Source organism: Sardina pilchardus, chromosome 1 (assembly GCF_963854185.1).
Source record: "Sardina pilchardus chromosome 1, fSarPil1.1, whole genome shotgun sequence".
Lineage (NCBI taxonomy): Eukaryota > Metazoa > Chordata > Actinopteri > Clupeiformes > Clupeidae > Sardina > Sardina pilchardus.
Genome location: NC_084994.1, coordinates 12478474 through 12498666, shown reverse-complemented (window position 1 = coordinate 12498666; position 20193 = coordinate 12478474). Strand labels below are relative to the sequence as shown.

General features: G+C 40.3%; 1 protein-coding gene across 1 annotated transcript; it reads left to right on the top strand.

Annotated features, from left to right (window-relative positions):
• Positions 1 to 1235: 1235 nt before the first annotated feature.
• On the top strand, positions 1236 to 16543 carry LOC134100980 (guanylate-binding protein 1-like). The gene is made up of 11 exons (XM_062554537.1): positions 1236 to 1392; positions 2605 to 2822; positions 4518 to 4595; positions 5315 to 5364; positions 6915 to 7024; positions 8186 to 8391; positions 9389 to 9631; positions 10655 to 10935; positions 11740 to 11952; positions 12303 to 12405; positions 15702 to 16543. The coding sequence occupies exons 2-11, from the start codon at positions 2630 to 2632 to the stop codon at positions 16103 to 16105; spliced, it is 1881 nt and encodes a 626-aa protein (XP_062410521.1). The 5' UTR covers positions 1236 to 1392; positions 2605 to 2629; the 3' UTR covers positions 16106 to 16543.
• Positions 16544 to 20193: the final 3650 nt, after the last annotated feature.

Here is a 20193-nt window from a genome sequence, read left to right as displayed (position 1 = left end):
ACCGTAATGAATTAATGAATTAATCTAAGGTTGCCTATATCGAGTCTTTCAGGTTGAATTGAAGGCTTCTAAAACCATTTTCATTAATTTCAACAATGGTTTATTGAAACGTCGTTTGATTATAATTTCGCCAGTCATCACCTTCATTTTAATGATTAAATGAGACGGATTAAATGAGACGGATATGCGGAGCATTTCTCTCCCTCTCCATTGACCAAAACGTTGCTCTGGCATCTCTGCTGGACTGACTGAGTTATAGGCTACGTCGAGTGAGAGAGCCAGCTGTGAGGTACGCTGTAAAACATTCGAAAACTCTGAAACTGCAATCTGACATGCCGAGCGTGATGTCTCTTTTCTCCGCTTGTCACCAGCGCGGTGTCTTCGGGTTTTTCCGTGTTTTCCGGTATGAGCCGAACCTTCCTTTTATTAAGGCGGTCTTATGTTGCCCCCTTGCGGTTGCAGTTTTAATTAAAGTCCCGATGCTTCGGGAGTCCCGATGTGCGGGAAAGAAAGGAGCATTCTCAACCCGTACCATCTGTAGTAGTAGTATTTTATTACAATTATATATAATACACGTTTGTATCACTAATTGTTCTGCATTGTTCTGCAAACATTTTGGTGTAGGTTGTCCAGCCATCTTAGAGCCAGCCATGTCCAACGGTCCACCCCGCGTGGCAGCGCCTGTGTGCCTGATTGAGAACACAGACAAGGGCCTGCAGACGGTGGAGTCGTCCCTCAAGTGCATCTGTGCTTATCATGTAGGCCTAAGCCTGGTGATTTATCTGGAATGTACTATAGGGCTATTCCTCTCCGCAACTTGCAGCCAGCCTATGAGGAAATCCACAGTGTACTGTTACTCAAGGACTGCCTGTCCATATGGCCTCGGCTAATAAACAAATCGCAGCAAGCATTAGGCTCATGCGCAGATGGCTACTTGAAAGTGAAAGTAGTTGTTGGAGTTTTCCGAGAATTCAGCCGATTCATGTAACAGTGACCCCCCCCCCCCCCGGCCCCGAGCCTATTGGAAAACGAATAACAGGGTGGAGCATGGCCCAAAACTGATTTGTATTTATTATTTTTTCAGTGGCCTAGCGTTTTTGTGTTTGTGTGTGCCGTTTGCATGCTGACAACCGGTAGGCTATAAGCGGTATACAACCCCATTGCGTCCATCGGGGTTTCGTGTGATTTGTTTAGTCACTTTTGACTAGATAGCATGTGGTTTAGGCTACTCATAGCCCCATGTGTGCGTCTTCAGTGAAACCGTTACGTGTTTTATAAGCAGCGCAGTCGGTTTCATTTTCATTCTGCGTCTGCACTGCGCGCTGATCTGCCATTCTGCAACAACTGAACGCCTGTAAAGTCTGAATATCTCCGGTCGACAAGATCTTAAAGGTAAGTTGGAGTCAGGCAACAAAACTATGTTGAACCTGTGTTTGTTTTAACATTTACATTTCCCCGATGTTTCTCGCATTACATGTAGGTTAAACAATTATCAATGATAACATTATATCAATGGGTTCACCCAAAATAATCGCTCGCTAAGTGGAATGATTTTTGCATAGGCTAATGTGTTCAGACCTTCGAGGCTTACCGTGCACTTGATGATACGATTCAGCTGTAGGACATTTGGGTATCGTAGCCCTACGAGCGTGTACGTATCACCAGCGGATATAGGCTATGTGTATTGAAGACTGCAGGCCCACAGCAATGGGAATCCATGGCATACGATTACTGTTAGGACAACTAATGTTTCTCTTTAACAAGGTTTTCTGCGAGTCCCATATTGCCACTTTGAACAGTTAAAATTATGTTGTTGTTGTTTAACAATTGGTCTACTTAGAATGGGGATGCTTGTGCAGTTAATAATGTTGGTAGGCAACAGATTGATGTATCGGTGGATTGTTGATTGCCTGTGTCCTAAGTGTATTTTGGGTATAGTTCTGAGATATTCATATTTAAAGTTTTAGAATTCCATAGAGTTGTATTGGTAAGTGGAACATGACTCATAATGCCCAACAAAGTGTACAACTTCAAGAAACTCCTCACCTTACCCTATGAACCTTATAAAAAAATGTCCGATAACCTGATAATTCTAAGGGGACATTGTGTCCTGTTGGCCTCCCCACACCCGCCATGTTCTCCTCCAACAAGCTATAGGTTGTCCTTTCACTTCACGATCAGATATGAGACTTACAGCCTGCACTATATTGTTTCAATAAGGAAGACTTTAGCAGGTACAGTGTAGCAAACAATGAGTCAGGTTATGGTGAAGATCATTCAAATAAACAATTGGTCTTTCCTTTGTCTATGCCCTGATGAAGGCCAATATGGCCGTAACGCGTAGGCCTATGTGCTTTTAAATACCCAGTGCTTGCCATGAACCATTAAAGGCTTTTTATATTTTCTAAAAATCTCGGAGTGCCTCTGCTAACCCTTTTTTCCATTGGATTCTAACCTCACCCGTAGCAGAAGAGCACCTGAGTAGGCTTACTAATTTATAGACTCCTGAGCGCCCTAAGCCCTTTTGTGTCTAAACAATTGGTTTGTTCCATTTATTTATCAGAGACCTATTTAAGCAGGAGATTTGTTTGTTTTGTGTTTAAGTTGTCCAGCCATCTTAGAGCCAGCCATGTCCAACGGTCCACCCCCCATGGCAGCGCCTGTGTGCCTGATTGAGAACACAGACAAGGGCCTGCAGACAGTGGAGTCGTCCCTCAACCTCCTGCGGGGGATCCAGCAGCCCGTGGTGGTGGTGGCCGTGGTGGGGCTCTACCGCACCGGCAAGTCCTACCTCATGAACCGGCTGGCCGGGAAGCAGTCAGGTACACTTGGCACACATGAAAGTCGATAGAACAGACACACACATACAGTACCATACTCACAACACACAGGCACAAGCAAACACACAGAGACAGAGAAATAGGAGACACACATACAGACTCGAATGCGATATTAATGTGATTTTTAATAGTATTGCGATTCGATTCTGGGATGTATTGCTTTTCAAATCTCCCATGTTATTCGAAGGCATTACAAAAATAAGGAAAATAACACTGTTCAACTCACTTTGTCATGGCATGATGCATGTCAAGGTCCTTACTGTTTGCTTTTTTGTTGAATACCCACACTTTCATTGAGCGTGATTTCAACATGCCATAAGAAACAAAAAACAAAGTTGATGCAAGTGGTCCTACACATACATGATTGTAAAAACTTCATATCATATGTACAGTGGAAAATGCACATGTTGGTAATTGAATCCAGAAGTGATGACAAAAACTAGGTAGTGACATACAGAGTTTCATGACAGTGGTGTTATACAATCTAATGGCAGATGGAATAAAAGACCAGAGGTGGAAAAATCCAGTTTCAGTGAGTAAAAGTCCTACAACATATCTGTGCCAACCATTCATTTAACCAGCATGATTCTGATTAGCACAACTCTCCAGCTAGGTAGAGCAGCTAATTGATGAGATAACCTGTGCTAAGTGCCGCCAATATATTGTGCATCTCTAATTATGACTATATTCAGTGGAAATGCTATCTAACCCTATCTGTCTGTTTAAACACACAGTTTCCACACTGTGGTAATCAACCGTGATAATTCTGATATTTGAAATGAAAACAGTAATTGTTATCGTCAACATTTTTATCAGTTTACCGTTACACCGGTAATTGTTACATCCCTAAAACGACAGCAACTATTCTTTTTGGAAACAGACCTCTGAACAGCAGACATGATGATAAACATTACAGAACTAAACTAGAAAAGCACTCAGAGAGTGCAGACCTCCGCCTGTATTGTTCTTCCTAAGTTGCCATACATTTGAACCTAAACTATTCAGATTGCCACCACGTGGCCATACCATGCCATTACACCACTAAGCGAAAAACATAAACGGCTCCCGCCCGGTGTTACGGATCACTCCCAAAATGTAATCGTTTCTTCCTTGGGTCATTTCTGACCTTCCCTGAACATGTCATTGAAATCCATCCATCACTTTTTGAGTTATCTTTCTAACAAACAGACAGACAGACAAACAGACAAACAAACAAACCCAGATGAAAACATAACCTCCTTGGCGGAGGTAATGAATGAATCCAGTGTTAGTTAGAGGTTGAGGTAGTTAATTGGTAGTAACAGTGAATAGCCTAATACAGATCTGGCAGAAGAAATATAGCACTGGACCTTTAAGGGTGCACATGTCACCATGCAACAGTGTTATGACTGTTGTGACTCCTCAACCCTATGAACCCTAGACTATTGTAAGGACATTCTCACTACCTTTATTTAAAAAAACATTTATCCTAGTCATTATAAGTGCCATTGACACTTGCCATGTTGTTTGTAGATTTTTGAGAGATTGTTTGTGATCTCATGTTGTGGATAACAGAGGCCTACTGTAGGCCACCAATCTTTATAGACTTAACAAATGTGAGATCCATGATACAGTGTACATTCTAGCTACTTTGTTGCTAGGATGACATCTATAATGTTTTGTAACGTTTTCTTTCAGGCTTTGCCCTGGGCAGCACCATTGAGTCTAAGACCAAAGGCATCTGGATGTGGTGTGTGCCTCACCCCTCTAAACCAAGTGAGCAAATCTACCTTCATTTGTTTATTGGAATCCATTTGTGATTTACTTTACTTAAAGCAATGGCTCAGTGTACTCACAACTTAGGGATAATTTGTGGAGGATAGCTATTTCAAGCCTATGTGTCTTTTTAGTGGCTAGAACTGACAGAGTAGGTAGCTGTTCACTTTCACATTCACAACATTTATAACAAACACGTATGGATCTAACATTTAAAAAAAAATGCACATAAAAACGGTTTTGTGTGGCAAGGCACATTTAAGGAAAGACTTTACTTTTACTTTTTAGTCAAATACTTTTTGACAGTGAACACAAGCCAGAACTGCACGTGAACTAACATGCTTTGTAGAAACAACAGCACATATTATTTTGTATCAACTAGATCCACTAGTTTAGATGTCTATGTTATTTGAACAACAGTGGTGAATCACAGTCAACTTGACAAAAGAAATAGAAGTGAAGTTAACGAAATATTTTTTACAGTGTAGTAGTTTATCTTGTTTGCCATGTGGTAAACTATCAGTGGGCTGCCATCCACTGGTTAGACGGTTCATGGACAGCTCTGGTTCAATGCATCAAAATTCAACCTTTACGTTCAAAATTGGACATGGTCCTTAACAAAAAAAACGAGGAAAATAAAATAAAATAATGCTGGTTACCATGTGCAACACAAGTAGGCCTAGTAACATTCTGTGTCAATTAAATTACTTCTGTTTCAGAACACACGCTGGTATTGCTTGACACTGAAGGACTGGGGGATGTCGACAAGGTGAGGTTAGCAACTTTAAGGACAATGTTGAACTATTTGGTAACACTTTACTTGACGGGTTCATTCATAACACATTCATAACAGCTGTCATGAACTTCACATGAAGCATTCATGACTGATTCATGAACCGTGACTCAACATTCATACCAACACTTTCATCAATGTGGAAGACAAATGACGAAAACTTGTCAAAATAAAAGTCCAACAATCTAGTAATCCATATACAGGGTATTAAGCTGCATTCACATACGTCGCTACTCGCCCATCTCTGAGCGAGAACTGACAATGTAAAGTGAATGTGTTCTAGCTGAATGTGGCCAGGACAGGCGATGCGAGGACTGGCGATGCGATGTGGGCGGGTACGAAGTTAAAATAATTTTAACTTCCAGCGATGCGAGTGAAGCGAGTACCAAATCAGAATGTAGAATAGAGATGATTGACAGTTAACTGAAGCGAGGAGCGATGTGCGAGTAGCGACGTATGTGAATGCCCCTTTATGAATCCTCGCCAGCGTTTGTAAACATCTCATGAATATTTTATGAAGTCTACTTCAAATGTCACTTCACTATACAAGTTGTGAAGTATTCATCATACTGGGAAGTGAACTAGGCTACTGACCATTTGTGGACCTCTGAATGGTTGGACATTCCTGTTTTATATATCTATTTATAGTCAATTTTGCATTCTTCAGAGGTTACTATCATAAAATAAACAAACAGACAAACCAAATTCTCCTGGACACTGGACTTCCCCGTTGACTAAGATGTGACATGATCAGGTTGGCTAAAACAAAACAGACAGCAATGCTCCTTTGCGATTGTTGGACTTTTATTTTGACAAGTTTTTAACGTTTTGTCTTCCACATTCATGAAAGGGTTGGTATGAATGTTGAGTCATGCTTCATGACACAGTCATGAATGCTTCATGTGCAGTTCATGACAGCTGTTATGACTGTGTTATGAACGAACCCGTCAAGTAAAGTGTTACCAACTATTTACATATCGGAAATTATACTGAAAATGTTTTGTGACTATGTGATCCACACTGCACTAATTTTTTAATGAATTAATGTTGATATCCAGTATTTGATTTCGATCATTACACAATTCCCATTTTATTTGTTCTGTTTTTTGTTTTTGTTTTATTTTTAATAAGCCTACCTCCATTGGTTTGGTCTCTGGTGTGTTTATTCCTCTGAAGACACTTTTTACTGCAACAGTATGAAGAAGTTAAACAAAGATTGAATCCTGATTATTGTAACAAAACCTACAAATCAAAATGTTGAACCTAAAGAATTCCTGGTTAATCAAACCATAGAATAAAGAGTAACAAACTTATATCCAGCACACAAAATAATTGATGGCACCTTGTCATGTATGGAAGCAGAAAGAAGAACATCTTGATGCAGTTATCACTATTGAAAAAATCAGAGGTGAAAAAGTCCAACATCAGAGAGTAAAAACAAAGTAATTTTAGGCAAGCCCCCTGAGGCCAGACTTTTACACCACATGAATGTTCCTCATTAAAATATAATGAAATTGTGTTCTTAGGGCGACTCAAAGAATGATGGCTGGGTCTTCTGCCTGGCTGTGCTGCTCAGTAGCACTCTGGTCTACAACAGCAGAGGCACCATCGACAACGATGCTGTAGAGAAACTGCAGTATCCTTTACAATACATGTGCACTGACACACACACACACACACACACACACACACACACACACACACACACGCGGTGATGAACACTGTTTACATAATGAAGTGACAGCTTTGGCAAAGCACGTGGCAAAGCACGGCGTTTTCTTTCTGCTCATGGAAAAACTCGGTATTGGCACTTTCTTTGTACATACATTATGGTCCGAAATGTTGTGTCACATACAGCAGTGTTAAAAAAAAGTGCTGTGGACAAAATTAATCCAACTTGGCTTGGAACTGCAGCTTTATTCACGACACTAGGATCCACAGGAAATGTCAGTAACAAACCCACGTCTCTGTAGTTGAAGTCTCTTCTTATACCATTAACATAAGCACAGAGAATTCACAAGATACACCCCTAATAGTGTCAACCAGCTGATTTTAACAGAGATACGGAAATTTTACAAAACCCCTTAACCTCCTTTGGACCTAGGTCACATTTGTGTTATTATCCCACCTGGGGTCAGCACTATACACCACTTTGCATAACAAAGAAATGAAAAAAAGTGTAATCATCCACGTGGCCCACAAACTAGCAATAGTTAGAATCACAGTAACTAGTCAACTGTTGAGTGGGAGCAGCTGTTTCTTTAGCATTACTTAAGGGATATTCCACCATTTGGGCTCATTTTCCACCTCTCCTCGAGCAAAACAATTGATATTTACCTTTTTCCCGTTCATCCCTTTCTGTGAGTCTGGCGATACAACTTTTAGCTCCAGCCTAGCATACTGTAGACCATTAGACCATTAGCATCTCGCGTGCTAGCATCCTGCTTAAAAGTGACTAAGATTTCCGGTAATTTTTCCATTTAAAACTTATTTCTTCTCAAGTTAGAAAGTGCAATAAGACAAACTGAAAGTGAAACCTGGCGATTTTCTGGGCTGATTTGACATGGAACTACACTCTCATTCTGGCGTAATAATCAAGGAAAGTTGCATACATACCAAGGGCGCAGTGATATGTTGTTTTGCTCAAGGGGAGATGGGAAATGAGCTTTAAAATTCCCCAAACTGTGGAATATCTCTTTAAGACTGAGTGGGAGATCAAATTTGTTAGCTAGCCTCCATTTTGTTTTTAACTGCTATGTAGTTCATATCTGAAGAGTTGTTCCTGAACAAATCACAGCTATGTGACAGAGCTATCCAGTTTGATCCAGGTCAAGTCAGCAGGTTCCAGTAATGATGATGAAGACAACCCAGATGAGTGTGAGTTTGTCTGTTTCTTCCCCAACTTCGTCTGGGCCGTTCGGGACTTCACTCTGGAAAGAAAGCTTGACAATGAAGAAGTGAGTGAGGACAAGTACCTGGAGTTTGCCCTGAAGCTAAAGAAAGGTTAGATTAAATGAATTACATGTTTTTTCCTAAATAAAAATATGTTGTTCCCTTTGTTATATATATATATATATATATGTATGTATGTATGTATGTATGTACATACTGTACATACATACATACATATATATATATATATATATATATATATATATATACAGTATATATATATATATATATACAGTATATATATATATACTGCATATATATCAAAGTCTCTCCTTGTGTTAAAGAATGTGATGGCTAAAATGTGATGGGTTCTGAATGGCTGTTAGCTTTTTATCGTTCTCAAAATTGCTCTGAAAGTGATGTCCACCAATAATGTTCTTCATGTTGTTATCATAGTTCATGGGTGGACGTCATCATTCATATTAACGACAATAATATGCTTTTTTTATGGTTGTATATGTTGTTCCCTTTGTTATATATATATATGTATGTATGTATGTATGTATGTATGTATGTATGTATGTATGTATGTATGTATGTATGTATGTATGTATGTATGTATGTATGTATGTATGTATGTATGTATGTATGTATGTACGTACGTACGTACGTACGTACGTACGTACGTACGTACGTACGTACGTACGTACATACATACATACATACATACATACATACATACATACATACATACATACATACATACATACATACATATATATATATATATATATAGTATACATATATATATATATATATACTGTATATATCAAAGTCTCTCCTTGTGTTAAAAAATGTGATGGCTAAAATATGATGGGTTCTGAATGGCTGTTAGCTTTTTATCGTTCTCAAAATTGCTCTGAAAGTGATGTCCACCAATAATGTTCTTCATGTTGTTATCATAGTTCATGGGTGGACGTCATCATTCATATTAACGACAATAATATGCTTTTTTTATGGTTATCCTTATAGTTATTGTTCTCGGTGTGAATGGACCTTAAATAAAGGTTAAATTAATGAATATCAGCAACTGAATCTGGATCCACAGGTCGGAGTAAGGATGTGAGGGACTACAACTTCACAAGAGAATGTATCCGAAACTTCTTCCCGACCCGGAAGTGCTTCACCTTCCCGTTCCCTACGGAGCCAAAGAAAATGTCGCACCTGGACAACATGGCTGAGGCCGACCTTGACCCGGACTTCCTGAATGTCGCTGAGCGTTTCTGCAACTACATATTCACAGAGAGCCGAGTGAAGACTGTGAAGGGAGGCCATAGCATCACCGGCAGCCGTGAGTAACAGGACAGAATTTTAAAAGGCAAGGGTTTGAAAGTGATCAGAGATAAAGTCCTACTGTGAATGTGAAAATCTTATAATCATAAACGAAAGTTTATGAAGGGGGGTAAGTTAACCCATCCAATTAGCATATTATGACTTCACTGGATGGCAACCACCACATGAGCAGTTTTACTTTCTTTTTTTGCCATTTCAACCACATAACAAATTGACGTAACAAAAAAACAGTCAAATGTAAACCAAACATAGTAAATTATTACTATATCCACAAACCCTATGCTACTAAACGATAAAGTAGCCTGGTCAAATCAGTTTCTATCATACAGTAGCTGACTTATTGCCCGCTTTACTACCTCTACTGTCTGTCATCCATTACAGATGCTATCATCACAATTCAATCAAAATAAGCATGGTATGCATAGTGGACACGTATTCACACAAAAACACACCTCCATTCACAGACGCAACATGACTCACTGTCAAGACACATTCTCCTCCAGAATTAGAATAGGTGAATAACCTGCGCTTCATTACAAACACATGCACGTCTTATTTGTTTTTCTCGTATGTACAGTTGGCCTAATACAAGTTGCCTACTTCCTGAAAACTTTGTGCAGCGAATTTGGGCTTGAATCAAAGCTCTGGATGTCTGGCAACTAGTGGTGGAGAGTAGGCCTACAAATGAGATGTGTCACCGTACTTGGATCTATCATCTGTTTGTGTCGTTGTTTGTCACAATTAAAAATACCCTCCAGAATTACATTATTATTTTGACATCAAGTCGTTGGTCGAACCTGGGCAGGGAGTTCGAGACTGTCATGGCTATCTGAATTCTCTGATCTGAACTTTGTTTCACTTTAAAATAACATTTCCAAAATAATTTTGATGGCAAACTCTTGATAGGGTGAACTTCTGCTGGATGCAGTATTTGTGATATAGAGTAAGCAAGTTGCTGTAGCAGGGAGGAACAAATATGCACAACTGTATGCCTGACTTGCTTTTGGCTCACTGTTTGTAGGATTCAGCTGTCTTGTGAAGAACTACGTGGACACCATCAAAGATGACAAGGTTCCCTGTCTGGAGAATGCAGTGATTGCCATGGCAGAGATTCAGAACCACTCGGCTGTGAAGGAAGCTTTCCAGCTCTATGATCAGGGCATGGAGAACCTGAAGAAGAACTTCCCCATTGATCTTGGACCTCTCTCGACGGAACACCAACGCCTCTCCACCACCGCTGAGAAGGAGTTCCTGAAACAGTCCTTCAAGGATGATGAGAAGAAGTTCATAACCCAACTACATGTGAGTTTAGAAAACCGCTTGAAAATACCCGACTATGTTGCAGTTCAGCCTGGTGTATTCACAGTGACTATGTTGCAGTTCATTCTGGTGTATCCAGGGAGAACAGAGCAGGGGTGTCGCCTCAACCCAGAAGTGCTGGATTTGTGTCCAATGTAGACTAGTATTTTTGCACATAACAAAGTCCAGTTTGTTCCCATCTTTGTCACAAACAGTTGAGAAACTTCTCCAAATGTCAGACTTGCCTTGCTTTGTTTTTGTGGAGTAAAGACCTCCTTTGAGGTTCTTTTCCACACAATTTATTGACTCCATCCTGTCGCCAGGCTATAGTCGCTAGGCTATACCATGTGATTGCTGGGTCTGCACCAACTTACTTTAAGTGCTTTCATAAAAGCTGATGTAACCCCTAGGTACTTGCAGTGTAAGACTTTAGGGCTGTAAGAGCTAAAGACGGTCAAATTCGGTACTCCTTCGATTATCATAATCTAGCTTTCTAGGTTGTGTTCAACTCGTCATAGTTAAAAAGACCCTGGGTTCAAAATACTCCTGAATTGCACTTTAAATCTTACAATGCTTAAATGTTAGTGTAAAACCCGTTGACACTTTTTCAAAATACTATTACCGGTAAGCATCAGCAATATTGTCAGTGAATTTTAGTGCTTATAAGGTTACCATCTCGAAAGTAAGCCAGACTGTGACTTCAAAACCGAGGTACACACCGAACCATGATTTTCATGCACTGTTACAGACCTGTGGCTTTGCTATGGTTAAAATACATGTGGTGGCTCCCCCTTCCCCTCCTGACAGGAGAAAGTGGCAAAACTCTACAAGGACCTGATTACTCAAAATGAGGACAAGTCAGAGGAGCTTTGCCGGAAGCTTCTCTCTGATCTGTACGCGCCGATGGCCTCCAACATTCAGCAGGGCACCTACGCCAATCCAGGCGGGTACAAAATCTACTGCAGCGACCGAGATGCCATGGTGGCCAAGTACCAGCAACATGGCAATAAGGGCGTTAAAGTGAGTGCCACGGCTGTGTGTGTGTCTGTGTGTGTCTGTGTGTGTGTGTGTGTGTTCAATTTGATGCAATGTGATTCTTTTTAGATATTGCGAAAAAAAAGAGTGTTTGTGTGCTTATATGAGTATACTGTACGCATGTGTGTCTAACTCCCCCCTCCTAACCCTTAAGAGTGTACCGTCACACCGGTGTGTTTGGAATGTTGGAAAATTAACATTCTAAAGAATGTCTGGGTTCATTGAATTCTACATAGAATTTTAGAACATTGAATTGTTGCGGAATGGAATCTTGTGTTAGAATGTTCAAAACCCACCCTTTTAAAGGCTAACTGTGTGTTCTGTCTTGTCCCCAGGCAGAGGAGATGTTGAAAGAGTTTCGTGAGGAGAAGAGCACTGAGACCAATTCCATCCTGATGGCCGATAAGAAACTCACAGAAGCCGACAAAAAGATGGCCGGTATGATTGTCAACAAAATACAGGCAGTTTCAGCCTATCACAGGAAAGCTGCAACCGTAACAGCCAATCACAATACATTTTCTAATTGATACCTCTTTCTTTATTTACATACTGGTGAAATTAGTGTAGATGGTAAATGAGCCTTGTTCAACTGTTTTGGCTTTTGCCAGTATGGTTGTGATAGAGGCCCACAAATCTGAAAGGCAGAGTGGAACAGTGTGTTTTACAGAAGCCTTAAAAGAAACCAGAGCGACAGCTTAATGTTCAGTCCTGCTTGACTTGTCGGCTACGTACGATACAGTTAAATAGCAACTTGCAGGATGATTTCATAACTGAATCTTGTCTGAAAATGTCTTTAAAAATGTATACGAATTGTACAAAACCTACCGTCAGAAATTTAGAAGAAAGTGCGCCCATTTGAAACTATCTCCTAAATGTGTGTTTCTTGTACATAACGCATCATACTGTATTACACAGGATGGGAGATACTAGTCTTAGCAGTAGTGTTATGTTTTTTTACGGTATGTTTTTTTTGTGGAAAGTCATAATGATTAATCATTGTGTTTGTACTGGTTGTACTTATTCCAGCTTGTCAGGACATCATGTCAAGCTTAGCTTGAAGGCTATTTCCGGCTATATGATTTCAGTCATAGAGTTAAAGTCTCAATTTGCTGTGATGAGTTTCTATCAAGATAACAACCAGTAAACAACTAAGCTGCAAACAGCTACATTCTACAGCTAGCACTTCTTACATGCAAGCTGCTAACTGCTGACAACTTTGCCTGTTAAACAAGTTTTATCTCTGCGATTGATTTCCGATAAGAACAAGTGCAATTTTGTAATTTGCATGACTATTGAAATACACACAAAATACAAATGCCCAAATACACACACACACACACACACACACACACACACACACACACACACACACACACACACACACACCAATCCCCCAATACCCCAATCCCCCACATGCTATTTCATCATAAACCCCCCTCCCCCCCAATCCACAAACACCTTTTACTCCTACCCACACACACTTACACAATGCATCGTGTGATCCTGTTGTCTAATGTCTTACGAGTGGTAAATTGTTTGAAAAAACGGAAGTTATGCAAAATTACGCAGCAACACGCTCATTTTTCAAGTTGACTGACGAAAGGCAATCTTGTGCAAACAAGAGGACCCCCCAGTTCGGAAGAGAGTTCATATGAATATCCGTTTAGTAATGTTTCTGTGTTGCTAGACAGCGCTACATTACTCAAGGTGAATGCCATGCTCTCTGACTCATTTTGTTGTGATGTGAACGTCAATGCAAACCAGAACCCTTCTTACGAGGAAGTGACATCATTTCACAATAGCTGCGTTTCCGTTACAAATATGCGCAAAAACTTTGTCGATATAGGGAACCTAAGTGACGCGCCTCTACTTCCGGGCTATTGGACCTAACTCTCGAAAAAAAATGAATGGGAGTCAATGGAGAGATAATTATTATCTGTTGGTCCCGTTCGAATTGTACTATGGATTTCACATATGATGTGTGAGAATTTAAAAGATAATTTTTCACGTCAATAAAGTACTGTTATTCAATAGACTTTAAAAGTTATGTTAGTTTTGTGCGAGTCCGTCCAGTGGACTACATCTCTCGTCTCAAACTATGCACGTCACCAACATTAAACGAGCGGCTCGCTGGTTAGCCAGTTGTTATGCTAGTTAGCGGTTACATCTTGCTGCCAACTATGTCACTTTACTGTAGTTTATGTACAGTCTATGGACGAATACAACTTATTTGGAGTGTTTAATGCCCTCACTCATGGTATTTTCACCGGCAAGGGGGGAAGTTCAGACTGCTGTTGCTGGTGCCGGTGGCTGTGGCTGACTGCCTGTGAAGTGGGCTAACGTCACTAACGCGACTGATGTGTTGTAGTCGTTGGAATTAAGATATTTCACTATGTTGTAATTCACTAGTTACGAAATGAACTGCAAATGTCTTTACATGAAAAATTGTCTTTAAAATTGACATCATATGTGTAATTCATGGCACAAGACGATCGGGACCAGAAAATAATTTATATTTCTCCATAGACTCAGTTTTTTTCCGATCTTAGGTCCAGTGGACCGACCGGAAGGGGCGGTCACTTAGGTTCCCTATTGTCTTAATGTCGAAAATCACAATTTTCGCAATTGCGGTGTTTCCATTACATTCGGCTAACTAAATTAAAATCTCGTGTATTCTCGCGTGCTGTAAGTCATTAGGAGACATGGCGGTTATCAACATAACCCAGATTTACACTAAATGCATTCAAATTGCCACCACGGCACTAACGCTGATTATCAGTCATTAGGCTATAAGCCATCAGCGGAGGAGGCCTACGTTTTGGTGGGGCAGAAACATAAAATTAAGAATGACATTTCACAGGAGTTTGTTGTAGGCTTATGCTTAAATCATGTCACAGCCATGTCAGTGGAATATTTCGCAGATCAGCCCAGTTGATTAGTTTCTAGAACTAGAATCTAGAATCTAGATTTCTTTCAGCACCGTTCTCATCACGTTAAACCAGCAAAGCATAAACAAACAAAACTAGTTGAGCGGTTGCATATGCAGCGTTTTTGAGAAAGTGTTGTCGGCGAGTTCACATAGGAGCTGTGGATTCAACATTTTAGAATGACACAAGCCACTTTTAATGAAAAAAAATATATTTTTTACATTATTCTCCCGGTACCACTTCCTGTCGACAGTCTTCTTCGTCGTTTTCGTTCCTTTTAACATCCTGTTGTTGGATCACGTGAGTCGTGTAATGCGGAAAAAGTGTTTCCATTGCAGTTTTGCGATATATACACATTTCAATACGCTCCAAAAACCACCTCACCCGAGCGCAAAAACTTTTTATCGAAAAATGTGAGTTTTTTCGAAATTTGCGTGTTTCCATTAACCACATTTCTTTTCGCAACTCTTAATTTGCGCAATTTAATGGTCAATGGAAACGCAGCTAATGATGTTATTTTTCACACACTATCAGCATGCACAGTAGGATCACACGAGTACTGAGTGGCCAGTGGTGTTATGTTGGTTGTTCCATTTGAGAATGATGGAGGCTTCCGTGCTCTTGGGCATTTTCACTTCCTTCACACACATACAGAGCGAGAAAGAGATACTGTACATACTGTATATACATACAGTGTACACATACATAACCAAACCAAACCTTCTCTCATGTGGCTCTTTCCTCTTTCCCTCTCCCTTTTCCCCTTTTATTCATTTCTGGGCCTCCATTACCTCTGCACACCCTCAGAGGCCCGTGAGCAGGCTGCAATTCAGGAGCAGCAGGCCAAGGTGGTGGCACAGCGTCAAGAGGACCTGCAGCGCGCCCTGGAGGACGAGAAACGCAACCAGGAGGAGCGCTTGAGACACATGGAGGAGAAGATGGAGGAGGAGAAACACCTCCAGCGTGAGGAGCTGGACCGCGCCCTGGAGAGCAAACTGAAGGAGCAGCAGGAGATGATGGAGAAGGGCTTCAGGGACAAGGCCGAGATCATGAGTCAGGAGATCGAGCAGCTCAAGAAGGAGAGGGAGAAGGAGAAGCAGGAGGAGGCCGACCCAGGGTTCTTCAATAAATACTTCATGCCTGTGGCCAAGCTTGGCACAGACGTCCTCTCCTCAGCCCTTCAGTACAAAGCAATGTCAATGATGAGATAGACACATTTTTTACAATTTTACACCTTTGTACTTTAGTTAACCATTGATCTTAAAGAAAGTGAGTCTGACATCTGGGCCGAACTGCCTCCTGGACAGGCCAGATGATTAGAGACCATCTTATCATTATTAAGTGCTACCATTATTTAGCTGATTAGGCACTGATTTAGATGCAGGTTCAGCTCACCTTTACTATATCTTACTTGTTATTCACATTTTGCAGCACTGACTGCAGTAATTGATGCCATTTCATTGTTTGCCATTTGATTGATTTGATTGTTTTAATTTTTATTGTGATTACAGTGCTAAGTTCCATCCCTATATCTGATGTCTGTTATTTAGTCAAAGCGCTAAATAGTTTTTCCTTTCTAATGTGTTTGCCATTTGAACTGTCCATGAACATTGAGAGTAACGTAGGTTTTGTGTATGATTATTGTCCTCTGTGAACAGGGCTGGACTGGGACCAAAAAATGGCCCGGGCATTTTTGGCCATAGTGGCCCACCATGATAATTTACATGATACAACATATATGTGCACACTGTTTTGTTTGTAAAAAAAAAAAAAAAAAGTAAACCGCAGTAGCCTGCATGGAAGCGAGTAACCTTGCTAAAAAAAAATATTTCTCTCTCTCTCACACACACACACACACACACACACACACACACACACACACACACACACACACACACACACACACACACACACACACAAATAAAATCACATACCCACTAGAGTGACCTCTAAACCAGCAAGGATGAGGTTGTGCACAAAACTCATATGCTATTGAATGCTTCACTAAATAAAACCTGCAATAATTTCCTATGTTGAGCATTTGCATAGTTTTAGCCAACAATTCACCTTGATACTATTTAGTGAAGATGTATAGACTACACATCCCAAAACATTTTCATTGTTAATTCTATGGGCTATCAACATTCCTGTTTCATTCCATGCGTCTGACTGAATGTCTGTGGGTGTCTGCTTGTCTGCGCAAAGAAAATTGATAGTTACAGTAATTGTTGTAGCCTACTGCGTCAAGATTGAACACAATTTCGACCAATCTCGACTGTCTTAAGATCTCAGAAGGTTGATGGCGTTCTTAAGCCGACCACTCGTTAATTATGACCGCCGCTAGCATAGCTAGCGAAGCGGTCATATAGTTGTTGTCAAAGTTTTTTTTTTTTTTTTTTTTTTTTTTTTTCGTCATCGGTTCTGAATTTTTGGTCAACAATTCCCGGGACACCGTAACACCGGGGCACATGAAACTTGGTGGGCATGTAGCCCCAGTAGACTTTTACGGAAAAATTTCGTTTCGTCCCCGGGGGTCACTCCCCCCCCGCGCTGGCCCCGCCCGAAGCCCAAAAATTGCAGTTTTTCCTACATAACTACCTGAACCGTGGCACCGAGGATAACACATTTTTTATGGTATGTTGGTCTCAAGAGCTCGGATCAACTTAGCTTATAACCAGTCATTTGTGAATTGCACCCCCATGGTAAAAATTGAAAATGTAATGTAATATTGCTTTAATTGCCCCTATCTTCAGATGAGATGCTATGAACTGCACCAAATGTCATGTGTATGATTAACCTGACACCCTCTGGGAGTATGCCACGTTTTGTGGACTTTCATCCATGGGGGGCTATAATAAATGTATTTATGTGTGCATTTAGTGAATGGTCCCTCAACGTGGCTGCTCTACACTGAAGCCTAGAATGGCCCCATGGCCCCATGTAGCTGTGTCACTGGCACCCCCGTGGCTACCCTGTGCTAAATAAAACAATTATGTATTTATTACGATTTTATATGAGAACGTCAAAAGCAGAACTAATGCAACCACGTTCAAACACTGCAGCCTGCTGCCACTGGTGTGTGGCGCTGGCGCTGCTCAGTGAATGATAGATCAGACCAGAGAGAAGAAGACAAACGAAGAAGATGGAGTTGTGATTTCTCAGTTCCGAATGGCGGCCATATTGGAATTTTCTTTACTGTCGCTAGTTTCACACTACTTGATTTCTCATGTTGCAGTAAGCTAAACGATTTCATCTCTTACGTGACTTGTTGTTCTTGCACGTAACTGTGTAACCGTCTGACTGATAAAGAAGTTGTTAAATGTCTTTACGTTTCGAAACATAATCAAGCAAACTCATCCAAACAGATGCGAATAGCCTACAATGTCAGTATTCAAACCACCAGTAGCAGGCTTAGGACTAGGTAAGTAAAACATCTCTTCTCTATATCGCTACTATTTTCATTTTAAAAACTGTATGTAAAGCGTAATTCTAGCCAACACCTGTTTCCAAAATGTATTTATAGAGTCTGTACATGTGGTCCCTAGCTTGGTTTGCCCGAAAATTAAGTGGAAATATCCTTTAGAAGTGTTGACTTTAGCCGCTAGTTAGCATGTAACAGCATCTGAATTAATGAACTGGCATGGTGCATTTATACCTGACGATCTCTTTCAAGTAATTTAAATAAAAAACGGACCTCATGGTTAGTATTTATAGAGTCTGTACATGTGGTCCCTAGCTTGGTTTGTCTGAAAATTAAGTGGAAATATCCTTTAGTAGTGTTTGTACTCTAGGCGCCAGTTAGCATGTAACAGCATGTGAATGAATGAACTGGCCACTAGCATGGTGCATTTATACCTGACGATCTCTTTCAAGTAATTTGAATAAAAAACTGACATCATGGTTAGTATTTATAGAGTCTGTACATGTGGTCCCTTGCTTGGTTTGTCTGAAAATTAAGTGGAAATATCCTTTAGAAGTGTTTGTACTTTAGGCGCTAGTTAGCGTGCCAGGTGTCATACCATTGCAGTAATCATCTCACTAAACACGTCTTTTCATATCCAATCTGTTCAACAGAGTTTGCCAGTCAGACCACTACACCTTTGCCAGCACCACCACCCAGCAAGCTTCATCAACTCATGCCGGTAAATACAGTGCCTATTGACAGCCTACACAACCCCTGTTCAAATGCCAGTAGCTTTGTCCATTGTTAAATCCCCGTTGTTCTGAAATGTGTTATTGTGTTTCGGAAAGGTATTGCATTACATTACTCTTCACCTTTTGCTTTTGTAGTAGAAAACATGTTGATGGTAGTGAAAAGGTAGTAAATTCAGCTAATTTTTTTTGTATGAACCCTGCCATTGCAGTAATCATCTCACTAAATACGCCTTTTCATTTCTAATCTGTTCAACAGAGTTTACCAATCAGACCTACACCTCTGTCAAATTCGCTCACAACGCTGCCAGTAACACCCCAGCAAGGTAGAACTGCATTTTCATTAATCTGGCACCAATATCAAGGGAGAAACAAGCCATGAATGTCTGTCACAACTTCTTTGCATCTTTACTTTCCTTACATCTGAAGAGTGTGTTACATATATCATTATTACAAATAATTTTAATAAATTGTTTAAGCATGTACAATAAATAAAGCATGTAAATGAGCATGTAAAATAAATAAACAAAAGCAAGTAAAATAAATAAATAAACAAAATGTATTGAACCTAATACTGTGTGTGGTGAGTCTGTGTGATAGTTGCTGAGGATAAATGTTTTATATTGGATTATTAAATTACAGAATACATTTATAGGTTTCTCATCAGCAGGCACTGTCTTCACCTTAGTAAATTTGGTAACTTTGGTAAGTCCTGTAAATAATTGTAAATTGTTCTGATTGAGGGCAAATGGAAAGTGTTATAATGTATTATTGCTATTTTAGTGCATCATTTTCATTATTATGCCCATAAATAAGGCCAATTAGAAGCTGGTGGGTAGTAAGCGGCAAAAGGGTGGCCCTTTATCTGGAGCCGCTTCTGAGCCGCCGGTGGACAGCCAGAGAACTGATGAGCAAAACTCCAGCGGGCCACTGGTGGTTACCGCCGTTGGACCGCCAACTCTGCCGCTGGTTTGTAACAGTAACTTTAGCATTGCCCATTAAATGATTGCAAAATATTTATTGAGGTGAGTTTAACAAGTGTAATTTCATTGGCATATAATTCAGGCCTATAGTAGATGGCTAAATGGCTACAGTAGAAGGATACACGAAAAGCCCAAACTACCAAAATCTTCATATTTTATTACCA